Source organism: Copadichromis virginalis, linkage group LG18, assembly GCF_057382275.1.
Source record: "Copadichromis virginalis isolate Kocher_CV1m ecotype Utaka linkage group LG18, C_Virginalis_male_GT1.1, whole genome shotgun sequence".
Taxonomy (NCBI): domain Eukaryota; kingdom Metazoa; phylum Chordata; class Actinopteri; order Cichliformes; family Cichlidae; genus Copadichromis; species Copadichromis virginalis.
The window spans coordinates 20,333,791-20,351,451 of record NC_140635.1 but is presented as its reverse complement, the minus strand read 5'-3'; the positions used below and the strand labels follow the sequence as shown (position 1 = coordinate 20,351,451).

Sequence of the window (17,661 nt, the reverse complement as noted above, 5' to 3'; positions counted from 1 at the left end):
CCTTAAAGGCCGGTCCGTGAAAATATTGTCGGGCATAAACCGGTCCGTGGCGCAAAAAAGGTTGGGGACCGCTGTCTTAGCGTATCTTAAGTGTTACTAACCCATTTGTTCCCAAGAAAAATATTTGCTGTGTAAATGAAGCTGTGTATTTTATTTAATTACTAATTATTAATTACTTTAAATATATTCTGTCATTTTCTATTTAATGTAACTAGTGTAGTGGTTTAAACCTGCTTGTGCAAACTCCCAACAACTTGCCATATCTCACATTTTCTCAGAAAAAAACAGAAAGTAAATAAAATAGAAGAGTAGATAATTGTGCTACCAGGTAAATGTTGATGGTTAGGAGAGTGAAGCCCTTTAATTTGTAATTTATTAATCATTAAACATTATTACATTATTCATACTGGTGAACAAGGACCACTTCTACAGAGGGACGTTCACAACATACATATTACATTATTATATACAGTGCGGTGCATTACAGTGGATTGTTATATGTGTATTACCGGGATGGAGGGATGGGGAGACTGGAAGGACAGAAGGATAGCGGGAGGAGAGAAGGAAGAGGAGAGGACTTTTAGGAGGGTTAGGGAGTTGTGATAGTAAGTTGTCTCTTTATTACTTCTTTTTTAACCACAGTACAGCTTGTTCTATAAAAGTTAAACCCATAGAGAGATAGAGTGCCACATTTTCACAGCTACTGTTAGGTGATCCTACTGGAAGTTGTGGGAATATCAAATGAGATACGTCTTGTCATGAGATGCTATAGAGAGATGCTATAAAACATTCTAAGATAGTCAGCCTCCTTCCAGAGCACGGAGACCCTGTAGGGCAGGCCAAAGGTCAAAGATCAGATCAGCGTGCATGCGTGCTGCAGACATTCAGACATGTTCAGCTATTTAGAAAAATGGCCGACCCTCCTGCTATTTCTCCTTCTGTGTTTAGGCATCATTTTTGGTGCTTTCCCTTTTTATATATAAAAAATACAAAACATAACAGCGAAAAGAACTCCATTGGTTTCCTCATTTTTCTCCAAACTGTTTTTTTCAGTGTGTGTGTGTGTTCATTTTCATTGCAACAATTGTTTTCTTCCCTTTTCTCCTCCAGTCACTTACATATTGACAAAGTATACAATATTTTACAACTGAACAAGACTGAAAGATAACATTTGATTTGTCCAATCAGATACAAGGCCCACATCCTATATCCAATTGGAGAAGTCAACTGGAAGCTAACCAGTAGTAAGCAACACAACAAGCCTATGGTGTGAAGGGAGCTGTCCAAGTGCAGCTCTGCATTAACATGAGCACCCGCCCTCAGGCACAGCTGGTTCCGCTGGCTTGTCCAGCTTGATGTCAATCACTGGAAATTGGCACGTTAAGGAAAAGTCACATGGCGAAGTAAACTACTTGGCCTAGACATGCCACAAATGATAGTCAAAGATTCCCATAAGCTAATGTGGACTCAGGTCCTGCATGCTACAACTACTTGTTTCTATCTCCTTCCCCTCCATAGTTGTAGTTTTTTGTCTGATCCAATGTTATGCAGCTCCATCTGAGGCCCCAAAAACTTTGCCCCATGTTTTCCCCACAATCCTCAAGACCTGTAGACAAACCAAAATATGTTGAGCTTCATAGTATAGACAAATCCATATGTTATACTACAATTTAAGGGCACTTCTTTAAAGTTAAATGTTTCTTGGTTTGTAAGTTTCCATATAATAATTCCCATTTATTGATAAGAATCCCTCACCTTCCTTACACAACCATCCTCCATCACACACCCTCCTCTGCTGTCACTTCCCTGTCAGCCACTATGTGGTGCTGTGCCTGTGCATCCACACCATCTTCCTGGCTCTGTGTGTTCCTCCTCTATTAAGCATAAAAGGTTTAATGGCTGATTCCTCGGCAGTCTATCTGTACGTGTGCCAGCAGCCACTAAGAGATTAAAAATAAGCTGCCTATTGCTGGGCTGTTTGGCTATCAGTATGGTGAGTCACGGCGGCTGTAAAGGATACTGCCTTCAGGATTTGCATCGTCCAGGCTTTCCATTCCAGGTAGGGCTGCTGCAACTCGACGAAACAGCTAGGAGGAGAACAAGAGGGAGGAGGTTAAAGAGCAGGAGGCAGCGGGCACGAAAAAATTGTAAAACTTAAAAATGGGGAGGGGGGAGGGAGGGGGAGTGCATCACAAGATGTGTGAAAAATTATTTTTGGGAAGATGGGAGCTTTTTTTTGTATCATGTTACCCCTTGACTAATACTAGCCTTGATGTTTACTTAATATCTATGCTGAAGGTGATGAAGGAAGTATTGAATAAAAGTAGCAATGCAACACAAAAAATGTCCACTATAGCGCTTGTTGAAGCTGGCCTGATTTGAAGATTTACTTTAAAATTTTGAATTTCTAAAATATAACTACAGCAGTAAGATCAATCTATTGAAGTAAAAAGTTTGATATTTTCCAAAATTGTGCTGGATGTTAAGTGGTATAGCTAGTAACATTAAATGTTAGTGCCTTCGATGTGTGCTTCAGTGCAGTAGTTGAGTAAATGTACTAGATAGATATCGGTAAACTAGCTTTTGTTTTTTCTTTTCATTCATCTTTAGCCAGCAAGAACTAAATACGGAATGCACATTTTAGCAACATTGTCCATATTTAAACATTTGATTTATCTGTGTGGTGGCATGCTCACCTTGGAGGGATTTGGGGATTGGCAGAGACTCTGAAATCAAGTGATGGCAAAAATGCTGTGAAATCTGGTAAAACTGCAGGGATCACCTGTTTGACATTGCAGCCTGTCTTGGCACTGGTCTCGATGAACATGACGTTCAGTTCTTTGGCTCTCTGCTCTCCTTCCTCGATCGTGATTTGCCTGCAGGAAAATCAAGCCAGACTCAGCATCTCGGGCTAATTTATTCGGCATTGACATGTTGCTTCAAACAGCTTTTTTGCTCATTTAATTACAAGCCACCACCTTTACCTTTTCTCTTCCAGGTCTGTCTTGTTGCCTACTAGCATGATGATGACATCACTTCCTCTCTCTGTCCTGACATCGTCAATCCATTTGCAGGTCTGCTGGAATGAATTTACATCTGTGGAGCCCAGAGTTTCTTATTACATACAGCTTTTTTGTCTCAAAAACCCAACAGAAAACTATATGTTTTTACTCAAGTGTTTGTCCGTTTAACACAGAAACATACAAATGTATCATGTATATCATACACAGGCTACAGCTTTCCGCTTACTTGTAATGTCATAGACAACCACAGCCACCGTCGAGTCTCGTATGTAGCTCGGAATGAGGCTCCTGAAACGCTCTTGTCCAGCTGTGTCCCACAGCTGCAGCCTTACCTGCATGTGTACACACACACACAGACACACACGCGCCTTCAGCATAAACTGCCACACCACACATAGCCTATAAGTACACTTCCAGGAGGATAAGCCAGTATCAGCTCCTGTGCAGGCTGGCAGAGCACAATAATATCCTGACAAAGAAAAAGTATTAATACTGGCTAAAGCAGATGATCCATGGGTAAGGCTTTGAGTTATTAGGGCCAGAAAAGTCAGCTCACCAAAGCTGTTACTACCAGAAATAACCATAACATAATCACATTAGTGTGTGACGGAAGGGAATAATTAAGCAAATCAAATCAAGGATTAGTCAAAGCAGAGAAGAAATTGGGCTGTTTCCTACTTAAAACCTCAAGTCATCTGCGCATGTATTTAGAAATGAGAATTTTAAAAATGAAGATCAAGGTTTCCTACTGTCCGGTCCTCCAGGTACATTGTCTTCGATAGGAAGTCAATTCCAATGGTCGCCTGTGGAGAGGAAAGAGCAAAAGAGGGGGAGAAAATCATCAGCAAAAACCCAGACATTAAAATGTAAATGTTTCTCTGCACCATCTGTTGTCTCTAGCAGAGTGATTTTTGTTCAAATACATAAAGCTGTTAAGAAAGGGGGAAAAAGGGAGCCAACAAGCACAGAAATTGAATCTGACTGAAACACTAATTTAATTTGTGCTGCCCTCAGGGCCCAATCCTTCTGACTTGTTATGTACCAAACTTCTGAGAAAGGCGAAGGAGGAATGATATATTTTCTCTTCTTAAATAAACTAATAGTGCTGCAATGCTGTTCCTAATCATGTTTGAATAAATGGCATGATTCAGATCAGGACATAATTTGTGAAAATCTAATATACTGAGTTTTTTTGACCAAAAAGCACTCGCTGCAATAACGGTCCCATATTAACCTTCAACCTCCAAAAGAAAAATTGAATTTCTTTTACAATTATAAGCAATACCACCAATACCTCTTTCGTATAGATGCTAATCAGCAACGCCATCAATCAATGCTGCTTAATAATTTAAATTGTTTTTAGGTTCTGGATCTGTTCCAGATCTCACCTGATATGTGTTGTCGAAGCTGTCATACATGAATCTAGTGATGAGAGACGTTTTCCCCACTAAAACAGAGCACACACAGGTTGGTTTCAGGGTCCGGACACATCGATATATGATCTCAATCAACATAATGAAAATTTGCTTCATTGATGTGACAACACCACAGTTATATATGAATATTTAACCAGTGCCAGTTATCAAGCCAGTAAAAATGAAAAGAAATTAAGGAGGGGGGGAGAAAAAATCCATGACTCACTGGAACAAAATCTGCCCGGTAATTCACCAAAAATATGCCTGAGTTAATATGTGAGTATGAATCAATGAATAGCTCAAAATAAGGGCAGCAAAATGGATTTCAGTTCAAAGTAAGAAAAATCTGCTATCTTAGATTTCCTGTTATCAAATGTGTAAATGTTCCTCTTCACAGAAACATGTACGCCTCTAAACAATGCAAACATCTAAAGTGAAATTCAAATGTTATTCCACTTCAAGGTTTCAGATAAGAACCAAAATCTCAAATTCATGTTTTTTGTGAAATGTCTGTATGTTTTGTGCTAATCGTTTATGTGTTTTCCCATTTAGTCATGATTTATGTGTGTATTTTCTTCGCCTTCTCTTTCTCCTTTGCATTTTCCTTTCTTTTTTGTGTATTTCCAACACTACTCAGTGCTATAGTTTTACCATACAACCAAAGGTGAACAATTTAAATACAATAAGTAGTCTTCCCCCTCCCATCCTGTCTTTTATCCTTGAAAATAATGTGAGAGGTGACTGCAACGAAAACACAAACTGTGTCCAGAAATGTGACCACGGTAACAAAAAGACCGGCTGTTAATGCTCACTGGACTGATGCCGAAGGAGACTTGATCTCAGAGGATCAAGGTGAGCCTAGTGATCTCCATTTTTATTTACATCCCTCCCAGCAGCACCATTTTACATCAGATCCGCACATGAGTGAGGACAGGACTTTTTTTTTTTCTTTCCAGAAGGGCCTCATGCACAGTACGCAGACAGCAGTACTCCTGAAGCCAGCGATGGGCAGTGGCCACACCAGGCCTCCTTTCAGCACCGTGGACAGCAACGTTGCAGTACAGGCCACGCAAACACACCGCGAGGCTTTTTTTCAGTCGACACACAGCTCTGTCTTAGACATGCAGCACACACACGCACGCACACACTAAAGCATCACAATGTAAGACACAAACAGGCCAAGCTTCTGTCATATTAGGCCTAATTATGTGTTTTTCTAGTCTTTGCTCGTGCTTTTGATGGGATAAGAGCTCCTCTGCTGCCACTCTGGATGTCTGATGTCTGAACACGTATTCGGGCAGCTTTACAGCGCTAAACCATTATCGATCCGCTCCTCCTGAATTTGTGCCATCACATCAACGCACATACACAGCCGATAACACCCTGAATACACGGATTATTGAATTAAATAGTCCTGGTATATTATCGTGGCGCTGTCAAGCTCTCGTTTTTTTTTCTTTTATTTGATTATTTATGGGACCGAATCGGAGACCGCGAGGTTTAGAGATGCTACAGACATCGCCAGCCTTGGGTGTGTCCCGAACTGACACATGGGGGACCGCTTATTATCTTCTTCTTTAAAAAGAAAAAAATAATAGCCATCGAGTGGTGGGGAAATGTTAAACGCTGTCATATAACACAATAAAGGGTCGTTTGTGTCAGAAATAAGCGATGTGTGGGGAAATATAGCGTTATCTGGAAAAGGCTGGGCATATTTGTTGGTCACTGCAGCACATCAAAACACCACAATTCCCAGCGCCTGCTTCCAATGATGGCACTTTGCGGCAAGTAAAAAACAACAACAAAAAAGCACTCTAGGTGATATACAAGAATCTGCGTTTATATCCGAGCCATTTCTCTTTCTTTTTCTTCAAAGGTTAATCAAAATTTCCACAGCTACAAATTATGCCAGGGGCAACATGGGCGTCTAATATAGCAAAGCCACTAGAAACATCTTCTGGATTCACTTTAAACTTCCCAAAATGATCACGGATTGCATACATGGCCCTCGATATATGCGCATGTTTGATAAGGATGACCCAAACCCGCCCGAGCTCTGACTCACCGCTCTGCTCTCCCAAAAACACGAGTTTAAATTTCCTCAGGGGGTTCCCCAGGTCTCCTCCAGCGGACATGGTGGCAGATAAACAGCTCGACTTGGATTATTTTTATATGTTTTTATCGCTCAGTGTCTCGCCCGCTATGCCTGCGCAGGGGGGTCCTCCTCTACTCACAGAATGATGGGAATGCAGCTCAGCATCCTCCTGTCAATTTAGGAAGCTTGTGCGCCTGCGCGACCTCACCTATCGCAGTCCCTCACCTTTCTATTGGGCCTGAAGCTGTACTATGTTTTGTTTTTTTGTTTTTTCTTGGACATAAACTAATTAAAAACGCCCATGATTTTTAGTTTAAGGTAAATAAGAGAAACACCTAAGAGACGATTTTAAAAATACATTTATTTAATAAATGTAATTTTTATTTATTCACCAGCCATATAAAACATTTAAATGTAACTTTAAGGTATATTCAGTATCATTTCCTAAAATGGGATGTTAGTATGAATTAAAATGCCCAGCAACACTGCTAATGACTAGTTCTGAGTTCTAAGAAGTTAATGATCAGTTATCCTGTTTGAAACATCGTAAACAATTTAATAATTTTATTCATTTTTGAAACAAAAACATGAGAAATTCGTTTGCCATGACTTCTCCCATGAGAAGATTATAGTCTGTTGTCATTTATGACGCTAAACTTTACACATTTTGTGCATTTGCTCCATGCTCCTCTATTATAAAAAAAATTAAATGCAATTCATTTACTCACAAGTAAGTATTTATATATCATAGTACAGTTTCTCACTGTTTCCACCCTGAAGGGAGTGCTCCCTTCAGGGGTCGTCAACACGGATCATCCACCACCCATTTAACCCTATCTTTAGCATCCACTTCTGTCTCAACAAAACTCTGTGTGTCCTTCTTTACTACATCCATGGATCTTCTCTGAGGTGTTCCTCTTTTCCTCCTGCCTGGCAGCTCCATATTTAACACCCTTTGTCCAGTATATCCACTGTTCCTCATTCTGCAAATGTCCAAACGACTCAACCTGAGCTGTCCCTCTGATGTACTCATTTCTGATCTTGTCCATCCTGCTCACTTCCAGTGACAATCTCAACATCTTCAGCTCTGCCACCTCCAACTTTGTCTCTTGTCTTTTTGTCGGTGCCGCTGTCAACAAGAAAGAAAACCTTCCCTTTCATACTTGCTGCTATCCAAATCCACAAATCACCCCTGACCCTTGTCTCCACCCACTCTAACCTGCCTGCACTCTCTTCTTCACTGTCTCTTGTGCACTGTCTGTTTCTTTAGACGGCTGACCCCAGGTATTTAATGTCATCTACTTTCACTACCTCTACTCCTTGAATGTTCAGCTTTCCACTCATTCACACACATGTATTCCGTCTTGCTTCTGCTGACTTTCATTCCTCTTCTCTCCAGTGTTTACCTCCAACTCTCCAGATTTTCCTCTTCCTCCTTCTTATGCTCTTTGCAGAGCACATTGTAGCCCATGGAGACTCCTGCCCTAAACAGTATGAGGATACTGTTACTTTAGTATTTGAGGGGTTTTCCATCATTGTACCTTTGATATATTTGACAAATTAATAAAAATCACTTCAGATTAAAAGCCGAATAGCTAATGAAAATGTGTTAGGGGCACTCTGTCTATAGCATCACGTCTGCACATAGAGTCGTGGTAAAAAGAAAGTCCAGCCTCTGTCATTTTTAAGGTTTTACCTATTGTGATATGACTAAAAATTTATCTGGTCATAAAATGAGGTAAATAAAAACTAAGATGAACAACAACACTGGACATATTGCAGGGTGTTATTGTTTATTTAATAAAAAAGTCAAATTGTAGCAGCAAGAAGGTGAAGTGCTTTTTTCTGTATGACATTGTTGTGGGGGGATTTTGGTCCACTCGTCTTGACTACATTACTGCATTTCATTACATTATACAGCTATTCATTTATTCACAGCTCTTTTAAGGTCCCACCACGCAACCTGATTTAGCCATTGCAACATCTTGATTCTTTTCTTTTTCAGCCATTCTGTTGCAGATTTGCTGCTGTGCTTGGGATCATTGTCTGTTACGTGACTCCAGTTTTAGCCAAACTTTAGCTCTCAGAGAAATGGCTGATACAGAGGCATACAGAGGATTCACAGTCAGCTCAATCCCTGCAAGGTGCCCGTGACTTGTGGCCATGAGACAAGTCAGGTCAAGTGTTTTTTTATTTTCATTTCAACCATGTAAAGTGGTACAGCACAGAGTGAAACGAGACAATGTTCCTCCGAGACCATGGTGCTACATATGACATGTAACAGACAATCAACACAGGTCGATGTAAAGTGCAATGTGCAAAAATTGCAAATAAAAAACAAACAAAAAAACAAGACAAGACACTAGACATAACAGGACGATACAGACACAAGACAGTGCAGTGGAAATGTGCAAAATACTGAGTACTGCGCAAAAGGAACTTGGTGCGTGCCTGCCTTTGTTTGTTTGTGTATGTGTGCGAGTGATTCTGGCAGTCTGGCAGTGAGGGCCCGGATGCTCCGATACCTCTTGCGAGAAGGCAGCACGGTGAAGAGTGTGTGTGAGGGGTCTGTGGGGGTTGGTGTTGAGGGACCAGGAGAGGTTCTCCGCCAGGTGGACACCAAGGAATCTGGTGCTCTTGATGACCTCCACAGAGGATCCATAAATGTTAAGTGGACAGTGATCTCTGTGTGCTTTCCTGAAGTCAACAATCATCTCTTTTGTTTTGTCCACATTCAGAGACAGGTTGTTGACTCTACACTAGTCCGTTAGCTGTTGCAACTCCTCTCTGTATGCTGACTCGTCGTTCAAGCCAGATGTTTGTGCTGCTATGCTGTGTTTGGTTTTTGCCAAACGTGGTGCTGTGCGGTCCTAAGCTTATTGTTAAAGATACAACTCTGCAAACCTAAGCCATGCAGCCATGTTCTTTTTAAGGAGAGGCTTTCTCTTGACAACCCTTTCTGCAATTTGACCTTGGGCTGTATTTTCTCGAACATCCACTCCTGGGAAGATTGGCTGTTTGGAAACGGCCTTAAACTAACACTTCCCAGATTGATGGGCAACAATAGTCGCTATTCTAAGGTTACTGCTTATTTCTTTCCTCTTTGGCATTGTAATAACAAACACCTCAATGCTCAATGTTCCAAAGCAGCAGACTGCCAAAACCTCTGCTTTTATAGAGGCGCTCACACTGGCTGATTATCAGTTAATTAAGTGTATTTGATTAGTAGCACGTGACTGCTACTTAACCTCTTATTTCCATTGAAGATGGTGACAGTGTACTACATTTCTCCTGCATCTTGGCTTAATGTTTACAGTGTAATGTGTCATGTTTTGTATTTCTCTATTAAGTCCCAATACATAAAATCTTAGAACTGACAGGAGATGCACTTCCGTTCTAACATAACTGCGGTTTGAGAGGCACATGCATCTTTTGCATCTACATATTTTATCAGATCCTCCCTGCCTTTCAAACTCAGCACTTTCTGGTTTCTAACACAGGGTAGCCGACTTTTACACAGTGTGTGTTGTTAATAAGAGATGCTGTCACTTTACACAGCCGAGAACATATTGTTTTCATGTGTTGGGACACATTTAACATGATCATCAAACTCCTTTCGATATGTATTTTTACTGCACTGTCCTTTTAAATAGAGTCTGAACAAATTGCAATGATCTCTCAAATTATGTAAACTGTATGAAATGTTTGCTGTAACTTTGTCAGTGTTACAACATGGGAAATCACATTTTTTTTACATTATTTTCTAGCTACACAATAACTACATCTATTTATCAGTCACACCTTTTAATACTGCTACAAAATTTATTAGTTCAACAAAACAAACACACCAACATCAATCTGTGCAAAAGCATCACGTTTAACAAGCAGACTTAATGTTCAAAGTCAAACAACTCCGCCTCCTTCTCTTTCCAGAAAGCAAAACTGCGGTCAATATATTTACAAATGTCTTCATTGTGGAAGCAGGAGAAGTCTGTGTCACTGCAGCGCTCATCTGGAGTAGCACTTTGAACTATAACTTTGGGTACTAATTTGGAATCTGGCAGCAATGATGATGATGATGGTGGTGGACAGTGACATGGATTTGAATCACCAAAGAAGTGAAATTTGATGTCCTCGAAGCCGTCGCTCCACTGTCGCTTCCCAGCCTGGATCTCCTGGAGGACAGCCTTATGGAAGTCCCGCACCTTCTCCCAAGGAAAACTGCCAACACGGTCAAAGACCTCAAAGCAAAGGAGGTGCCTCATCTTCCTCTCCTCAGCTGACAAATCCTGCTCTAAGATGTGAAAGTAACCCAGCATAAAGAGATCGAGGGTCAAGCTGTCATGGCTCACTGCAACACCATCCACATCTGGAAGGAATTGTTCTGGGGAGTAGGTTACACAAAGTGGAGGATTTTGTGAAACGCTAAAGGAAGGTAAAGGTTGCACTTCTCTAAGTTCTAGTTTATTTCTCCAGGAGTTCAGCATTTTATCCACAGCACTTCGTTGTTGGCAGAACTGAAACATAGAGGGGATTTTCTGTTGGGGCTGTGCTTCTGTCACTCTTCCTGGCGCTGCAGCCTGTCCCTGCCTCTGCCTTGCTGCTCTCACTGTAATAGCATATGCAGATTTCTTCCAGTGGCTCAGGAATAGCACCACGATTCGCTCTTTTCTTAAGCTGGTCGTTTCCATTACAGGTGCAGCTGTTTTAGGAGTGTCAGGTTGGTCAACCTCACATTTGAAGCTTGTATTGACATTGCTGTTCTTTCCGCTTGAAGCTCCATTTACAGCCTGGTTTGTCAACCCCCCTCCTGCTTTTATAACCCCAGCAAAGGGATAAATGCTACCAATCTGACCCTCAAAGGTTGATCTGAGGTTTCTAACTGAGACTCCAGACTGCTGGATCTCCCTTTCCACCTTTTCCCTTTGTGCTCTTCTGTAGCTGTTGCTCTCCAAACGATGGCTAAAAGCAGATGCCATCCCTATGTGAGGTATCCTACATACACTGGAGGCCTCCACATGGGCTTCCTCTGAGTTTAGACCTGGTTGCACTAATCCCTGTCCCAGTTCAATTCCTGGGTTACCTTTTATCTTCTGTAAACCCTTCATCCCTTCCACCATGCCCTCCACTAACCCCATTTCACCATCTTTTTCTGTGATTTGAGTCAGATTAGCCACCAGGAGAGACATATTCTTGATAATCTCTGAGACACGGCTGCACCAGATTGGCAAAGTCAGCTGCATTTTCCCCTCAGAGTCCATCTGCTGCAGAACCTCTCTGTTGAGGGAAATGTTGACAATAGGATAAGGTAAAATTGCCCTCAGCTCCTCAGTCAGCCTGGTCAGCTCCAGCTCATACGCCTGGCAGCGTTTCTGATGTGAAACAGACTCAATCTGCTGCTGCAGGTACACCAGGTCATCCTCTGTTAGGAGCTCACCGAAGGGTCCCAAGACTGCGTTGTGGGCTTGGGAGTACTTCCAGCCATCAACTGGCATGTAGCCATTAGCTATGTCCTGTTACAGGGAACAATATGGATTTTAAGCAAGTAGCTCAACGCTTTGGGAATTTTGTATACACAGTGCAGTATAAAAGCTGGACAGTACCTGTCTCCTCTGTTCCTCATCATCCTGTAGCCTGACCTGCAGCTGCCGCACCATCACCTGTCGTTTCCACTCGGCAATAGGACGGCCTGTTTCGTCATGTGTCGGCACGAGGGAGTCAATGTCAGCCAGGATCACGTCGACAATCGGTAACTCCTCCGGCACCTCCCCACCGTCAAGCTTCTGTCACCGCGCAATAATGTGAGACAGAGGGAAAGTACTGAGCTCCGGCTCTGAAGATAAAATCCCTGAAATTAAATCCTCATAAACATTTTTCCTAATAAAGACAGTTTATTCTTTCACGATGATGTCAGACTCATCAGACTGCTGGTTTAGCTCACTGGGTTGCACAGATAACTGATTTCTCGAAAGGCTATTGTAGAGGCAGGGATTTCAATTCACTGTTGTCATTTTCTGCGTATCTTCCCCCTCAGTTCTCAGCTTTTCTGTTATAATAAATATTTCTGTTATAATAAAGTCTAAAAACAATAATTGGCAAAATGTGTTTACTAAGGTCCTACACAGTTCGAAATAATATCATTCCCCTATAGACTCAGTCTGCGTTAGGGTTAGGTTAGACGATAGTCTGATTTTTTGAAGCCAGAGTCGCCCCCTGTTGGTCATTTGGAAGAATTCAGTTTAAGGCACTTCACTTTTCAGGTTACATTCTGTTAACGTCACACGGTGTTATGTAGAGGAAATTGCTGTCATTTCCGTGGGATGAAGATCATGATCTGTGAATAATATCCCAGCATCCACTGGGATAGGCTCCAGCCCCCAACAACCCTAAATAGGAAGCAGAAGACAGATGAGAATGGATGGATGGATGGATGATTAAAAAATGGATGAATGTGTCCATTCCAGGTTTCCATCAGCAGCACCAGGGAATCAACTTTTAGACTGGGTTATTGTGTAAATAGGGGGCGGTGCTCACAACGAATTTATTGTTATTTTTTGTGCTATATACGAACAGGCTGGTTCTTACATAGCACCTTTCTACTCTATGCGAGCACTCAACATGTTTAGATAGATAGATAGATAGATAGATAGATAGATAGATAGATAGATAGATAGATAGATAGATAGATAGATACACACACATATCTGCTTAATTGTTTTCTAGCTAACATTCACACTTAGATGGAACAACATCAGAGAACAACCTGGGGTTCAGTACTTAGCTCAGGATACTTTGGCATGCAGACTGGAACAGCCAGATATCGAACCATCAACCGTCCAATTAGCAGAGGGCCTGCTCTACCTCCTGAGCTACAGCCACACTGATATGTAACACAGTACAGTACGGTACATAACAATGCACCAGCCAGCTCACCGCTTGTCCAGTGAAGACCGCAGTGAAGCCGGCATGCCTCAGAGACTTAACAGACTTCATCTGAGAGAACGGTGTGAGGTCCCTCTCTGGAGGCCTCAGATGACTGAACGATGTCACCACTGTAAACAAGTAAACAAACATTATATATACTTACATATATATCTGTATGTGAAATCCTGTGTTACCTGCAGATATCTAGTGTGATCATGAGTATAAGAAAAGAACAGGAACAAGGCTGTCAGTTACACATGTAATGGCTGCATTTTCATATTCTTACATTACTTTAACAAATACATAAATAAATGCAAATATGCTGGATGTGTTAGTCACCTGATGAGGCCACCTGCACATGCTGGATGGAGCCTGTGGTGTGGTGTTTTGAAGTGACAGCAGGGGTCAGAGAGGAAGAGGTCACAGGAAGAGGGGTTGGGTGGCGAGGCAGGGGGGGCACCTCCTTCACTGGCTGCTGGGGACATGCACACAGCGGGGATGAGCAGTGCTTTAAGGGGCAGTTCAACACATGTAGCAAAAGGATTTTACAATAAATCTGTTTTGCTTTTTATTTAAATAAACAAACTCAAACTCACGGCGCCTTGAGTTAAAGGTTGTTGTGATTTGGCAATATATAAATTGAACTGAAACGAATAGGTATTTCCATTTGCCACCGTAGTTGAACACAAATGCTTCTTTTCAGTTATGTCTACAACACTCTGCAGCAATTAGTGACTTTATTTGCCAGTGACTGCTCTTAAAAACACTGCACGTTTGTTCTGAGGTAAAAACTTTCATTTTAGGCTCTACATGGACGACTGGTCACCTTGCTGTTCTCCATGTTGATTGTGTTCATTCACTCCATGCAGAATAGCCTCTTTCTGAAAATGACAAGGGTAGATACAGAAAGGTAAAACCAGCAAAAGAGGATCGCCACCAGTACAGAAATGTGACACAGACCACACAACAGCAAATAGCTCCCAACTAATCTGCTAAAACACCAAGACCTTCTAAAGCACAAACACACACACAGGCACACACACAGGCACACACACATGCGCACACATTCACAGTTAATGTAAAGATGCAGGCCGCACTCTTAGAACTTGGAAGAATAGGCGGTGAAACTGGAAACTGATCAGCGAATGTAGCGTAGCCCACACAGAGTGCAGGAGAAAGCATGTTAGAGTTGGGAGAGACATGATATCCTGCTTCATGCCATCCAATACGCTAAATACTACACAGATAATTACAATGTTTGTACCCTTTTGAAAGCAACGAGTGACTTTTACAGCCTAGTAGCTAAGGGTTTTATAAAATACTTGTGAAAAATGTAGACAGCCTGTTGTTATTAGTATTTCTATCCTCTAAAAGCTGTTTGTATATGCACCAAATTTCACGCCTTTTCTAAAAACAATATATCAATTCCTTTAATACTGACACTGTATTGCAACTTTCACCAGTTTATAAGTGACTGCTGTATATCTTTCACCCCACTTATAAAAAAAGCAAACAAAACACAAGAAATTCTCAATTTAGGATTTCTCATCTAAGGTTAAATACAGTCAGTGGAGAAAAATATATATGTTCAAAAAGGTGTCACACTCTTATTATGCACTCTCTATTTTCCTGTTGTATTAATCAGCCTTTGTTTTTCAGAATGTATGTTTTACCTACCTATATAGTCCTGACAGTCCAATAATCCGACACAAGATGAAAGTTGGATGAAAGTTTTCTTTTGGTTGTTTTTTTTAGATAAATAAATATTAGAAAATAGAATAATGACACAGAGAACCCAGAAACTGATGGTTGTCTTTTCACTCAGTACCTGCCAATAAATAGAAAGACCAAGGAACAACATCACCTGGACTAAAAACACAGATGGGGGTCCTTCTTGGTGTGCATAATTAAAGCAGTGGGATAGGGTGACCTGGACCTGGAAGTAGCCTATAGACTGATGGCTCTATGAATGTACAGTTGTCCTCAGAAGTTACTCGTCATGGGCATGAATGTTATGGTAATTTGGGATTACAATTAAAACAAGAAAAACAAGAATTGGCTGCACAAGTGTGAATTTCTTTTTAATGGTCTCTAATCCACATAGGGTTAAAAGTATATACATCTATACATCCCTTAGCAAATTGCACCTGAACCAGACACTCAACAAGCTTCTGACATACTTCTGGCTGCATATTTGACTACTCTTCTTAGCAGAACTGGCAGGGTTGATGTAGCTTCCTGGCACTGACCCAGCACAGTCCTCAAATTTTCAGTATAGTCCTCCTTCATTTTTTCTTCCGCTTTATCCAGTGTACAAGCACCACTGGCAGCGAAACAGCCCCAGAGCATGATGCTACCACCACCATGCTTGTCAGCTGGTACAGTGTTCTTAGGTTTGAACGCTTCACCTTTATTACTCCAAACATACATCTTGTCATTGTTGCCAAATAGCTCAATATTTGGTTCGTCTGACTCTGAAACTTTTTTCTTGCGCTAACTGTTACCAGTTCATGTATAAATGTGGGCAGGTGCAAATTTCTGTCAAGCACCCTCTCAGTCCATCAGGATGTAAAACATGTTTCACTGTGGACAGTTACACTGGCTTTCCAGCAGTTTCCAGTTCATGGTAGATTTGAACTTTGGTGGTTCCTGAATTGATCAAGTCTCTGTGTATGTTTAGTTGTGCTTACCACCCTTTCTTTGTTGGTTCATCTGATGTGCTGCCCTGTCAGTGCGCCAGTGGAAATTTATTCTCCTCCTTTTTGCTTCATGTTTCTTTTGAACTTTTTGTTTTTTTGGCTTTTTCATCAGCCCAAACAAAGCCTTGCTTTTTTCAATTTAATCTGCCTCACCATCCATTTGTGTCCTCTGTCCAGATTCCTGACAGATGGAGAAAGGGTCTGTAACCTTACACTAAACCCTGCCTACAAAAAATATGCATTCTATGATCACCTATGATATGACAATATATGTATAAGTAATGTAATTAGTACATTTCATTTTGTAAATATCAAGGTTACGGTGGATATTTTGTCACTCCCACAGTATTTAGAGATTTGTGAATCGAGTTATTTCCTAAGCTTCTTGAAAAAGAAGTTAACCTCAATTAACCAGCGGCTGTCTTTAAAATTTCTTGGAAGTGTGCAAAGCGTGCATGCATATGCATATATATGTGGCATGATGATATGAAAAGAGAACCACAAGACAACATGTGAGTACCTACAGTACCTTTATTAACATACTGGTTGGTGTTGGTGACATACAGCTAAACCAGTCGAGGGCCTTTGTGTGTAGCCCAGATTTCCTGCCTCCATTATTAGGGGATTAGCCTGACTGGCCCTGCTGCACATGGTAAGCACATGATCAATAATGGAGGGCTGCACAAAGGCATGCAGATGTGCTCACCCTGAGCAAAAGTACAAACTATTATGTAAAAGAACATAGAAAAGCTTTATGATAATGTTATTCATTTATCAGGTTGCACTGTCAGCAAAAACAGTCTCTCACTGGGGTCATGTTTTATTGGACATGTTTCTGGCTCTTTAGACGTTCAACCTGCCAAAACTGGACAGAGCAAGTACAGTTATATACAGCATTATGACACATGGCAGTCAGAAAAGTATGATTAGCTGGAGATAAGCAATCAACAAACTGAAATTAAATAACCTACTAAATTGGTTTGTTTCTGTTTTCCTTAAATTTGTAAGGACACACAGCACACCATGCTGAGTTTTCTGCTAGCAGCTCCTTGGAAATCACCTTGTAATTGCAAAATTGCTATTTTATGCCTGTCAAACAGTGCTTTACATTTTTCAGAGATTCAACTAAATAAATGGGAGCAAACTGTGTCTTTTTGTGACAGGCTGTTAGTAACAAAGTGCCTAAATATTCAAAACTGCTTCTTTATAACTTATGTTATGTGTAGACACAAGAATGGCTCATCCCTCCACCCTTTCTATGCTTAAATGATTTCTCAGTCAGTGTTAAGTGGCTTACAAAATGCCACAAGGACTGGATGACTAAAAATGATATGAAAGTCTGGCTACTGAAGCAAAATCAAAAGCAATTAGGGGTGGCTCAAGACTTCTGCATATTACGGTATATCAAAGTTTAAAATCAGTTACCTATTCCTTGTATAAATGTATTTAGTATGAGACCAAGAACTGATAATAATGTCAAATAAATGGAACTGGAAAATAAAAGC

At 41.0% G+C, this 17,661-nt stretch overlaps 2 protein-coding genes across 2 annotated transcripts; both read right to left on the bottom strand.

Moving 5' to 3' along the window:
- Positions 1–329: 329 nt before the first annotated feature.
- Positions 330–6,715, bottom strand: LOC146687732 (ras-related protein Rab-6B-like). The gene is made up of 8 exons (XM_085438367.1): positions 6,504–6,715; positions 4,412–4,470; positions 3,773–3,826; positions 3,250–3,355; positions 2,985–3,096; positions 2,783–2,876; positions 2,021–2,087; positions 330–1,365 (listed from the first exon to the last, which is right to left on the bottom strand). Exons 1-8 carry the CDS (start codon positions 6,571–6,573, stop codon positions 1,301–1,303), a joined length of 627 nt encoding a protein of 208 aa, XP_085294493.1. The 5' UTR covers positions 6,574–6,715; the 3' UTR covers positions 330–1,300.
- Positions 6,716–10,331: 3,616 nt separating this feature from the next.
- On the bottom strand, positions 10,332–14,298 carry espnlb (espin like b). Its single transcript, XM_085439538.1, has 5 exons — positions 14,284–14,298; positions 13,797–13,932; positions 13,467–13,585; positions 12,137–12,316; positions 10,332–12,046 (listed from the first exon to the last, which is right to left on the bottom strand). The coding sequence occupies exons 1-5, from the start codon at positions 14,296–14,298 to the stop codon at positions 10,424–10,426; spliced, it is 2,073 nt and encodes a 690-aa protein (XP_085295664.1). The 3' UTR covers positions 10,332–10,423.
- Positions 14,299–17,661: the final 3,363 nt, after the last annotated feature.

What these genes read in the sequence shown, in the direction of transcription:
- LOC146687732 (XM_085438367.1), bottom strand. Translation starts at nt 6,573, where the DNA reads ATGTCCGCTGGAGGAGACCTGGGGAACCCCCTGAGGAAATTTAAACTC. An exon ending in ACAGACCTGGAAGAGAAAAG is followed by an intron (nt 2,877 to 2,984) that starts GTAAAGGTGGTG and finishes ATTTTCCTGCAG; the next exon opens with GCAAATCACGATCGAGGAAG. An exon ending in CAGGCTGCAATGTCAAACAG is followed by an intron (nt 2,088 to 2,782) that starts GTGATCCCTGCA and finishes TTCTCCTCCTAG; the next exon opens with CTGTTTCGTCGAGTTGCAGC.
- espnlb (XM_085439538.1), bottom strand. An exon ending in TGTGCAGGTGGCCTCATCAG is followed by an intron (nt 13,586 to 13,796) that starts GTGACTAACACA and finishes ACTTGTTTACAG; the next exon opens with TGGTGACATCGTTCAGTCAT. An exon ending in ATGAGGAACAGAGGAGACAG is followed by an intron (nt 12,047 to 12,136) that starts GTACTGTCCAGC and finishes TCCCTGTAACAG; the next exon opens with GACATAGCTAATGGCTACAT.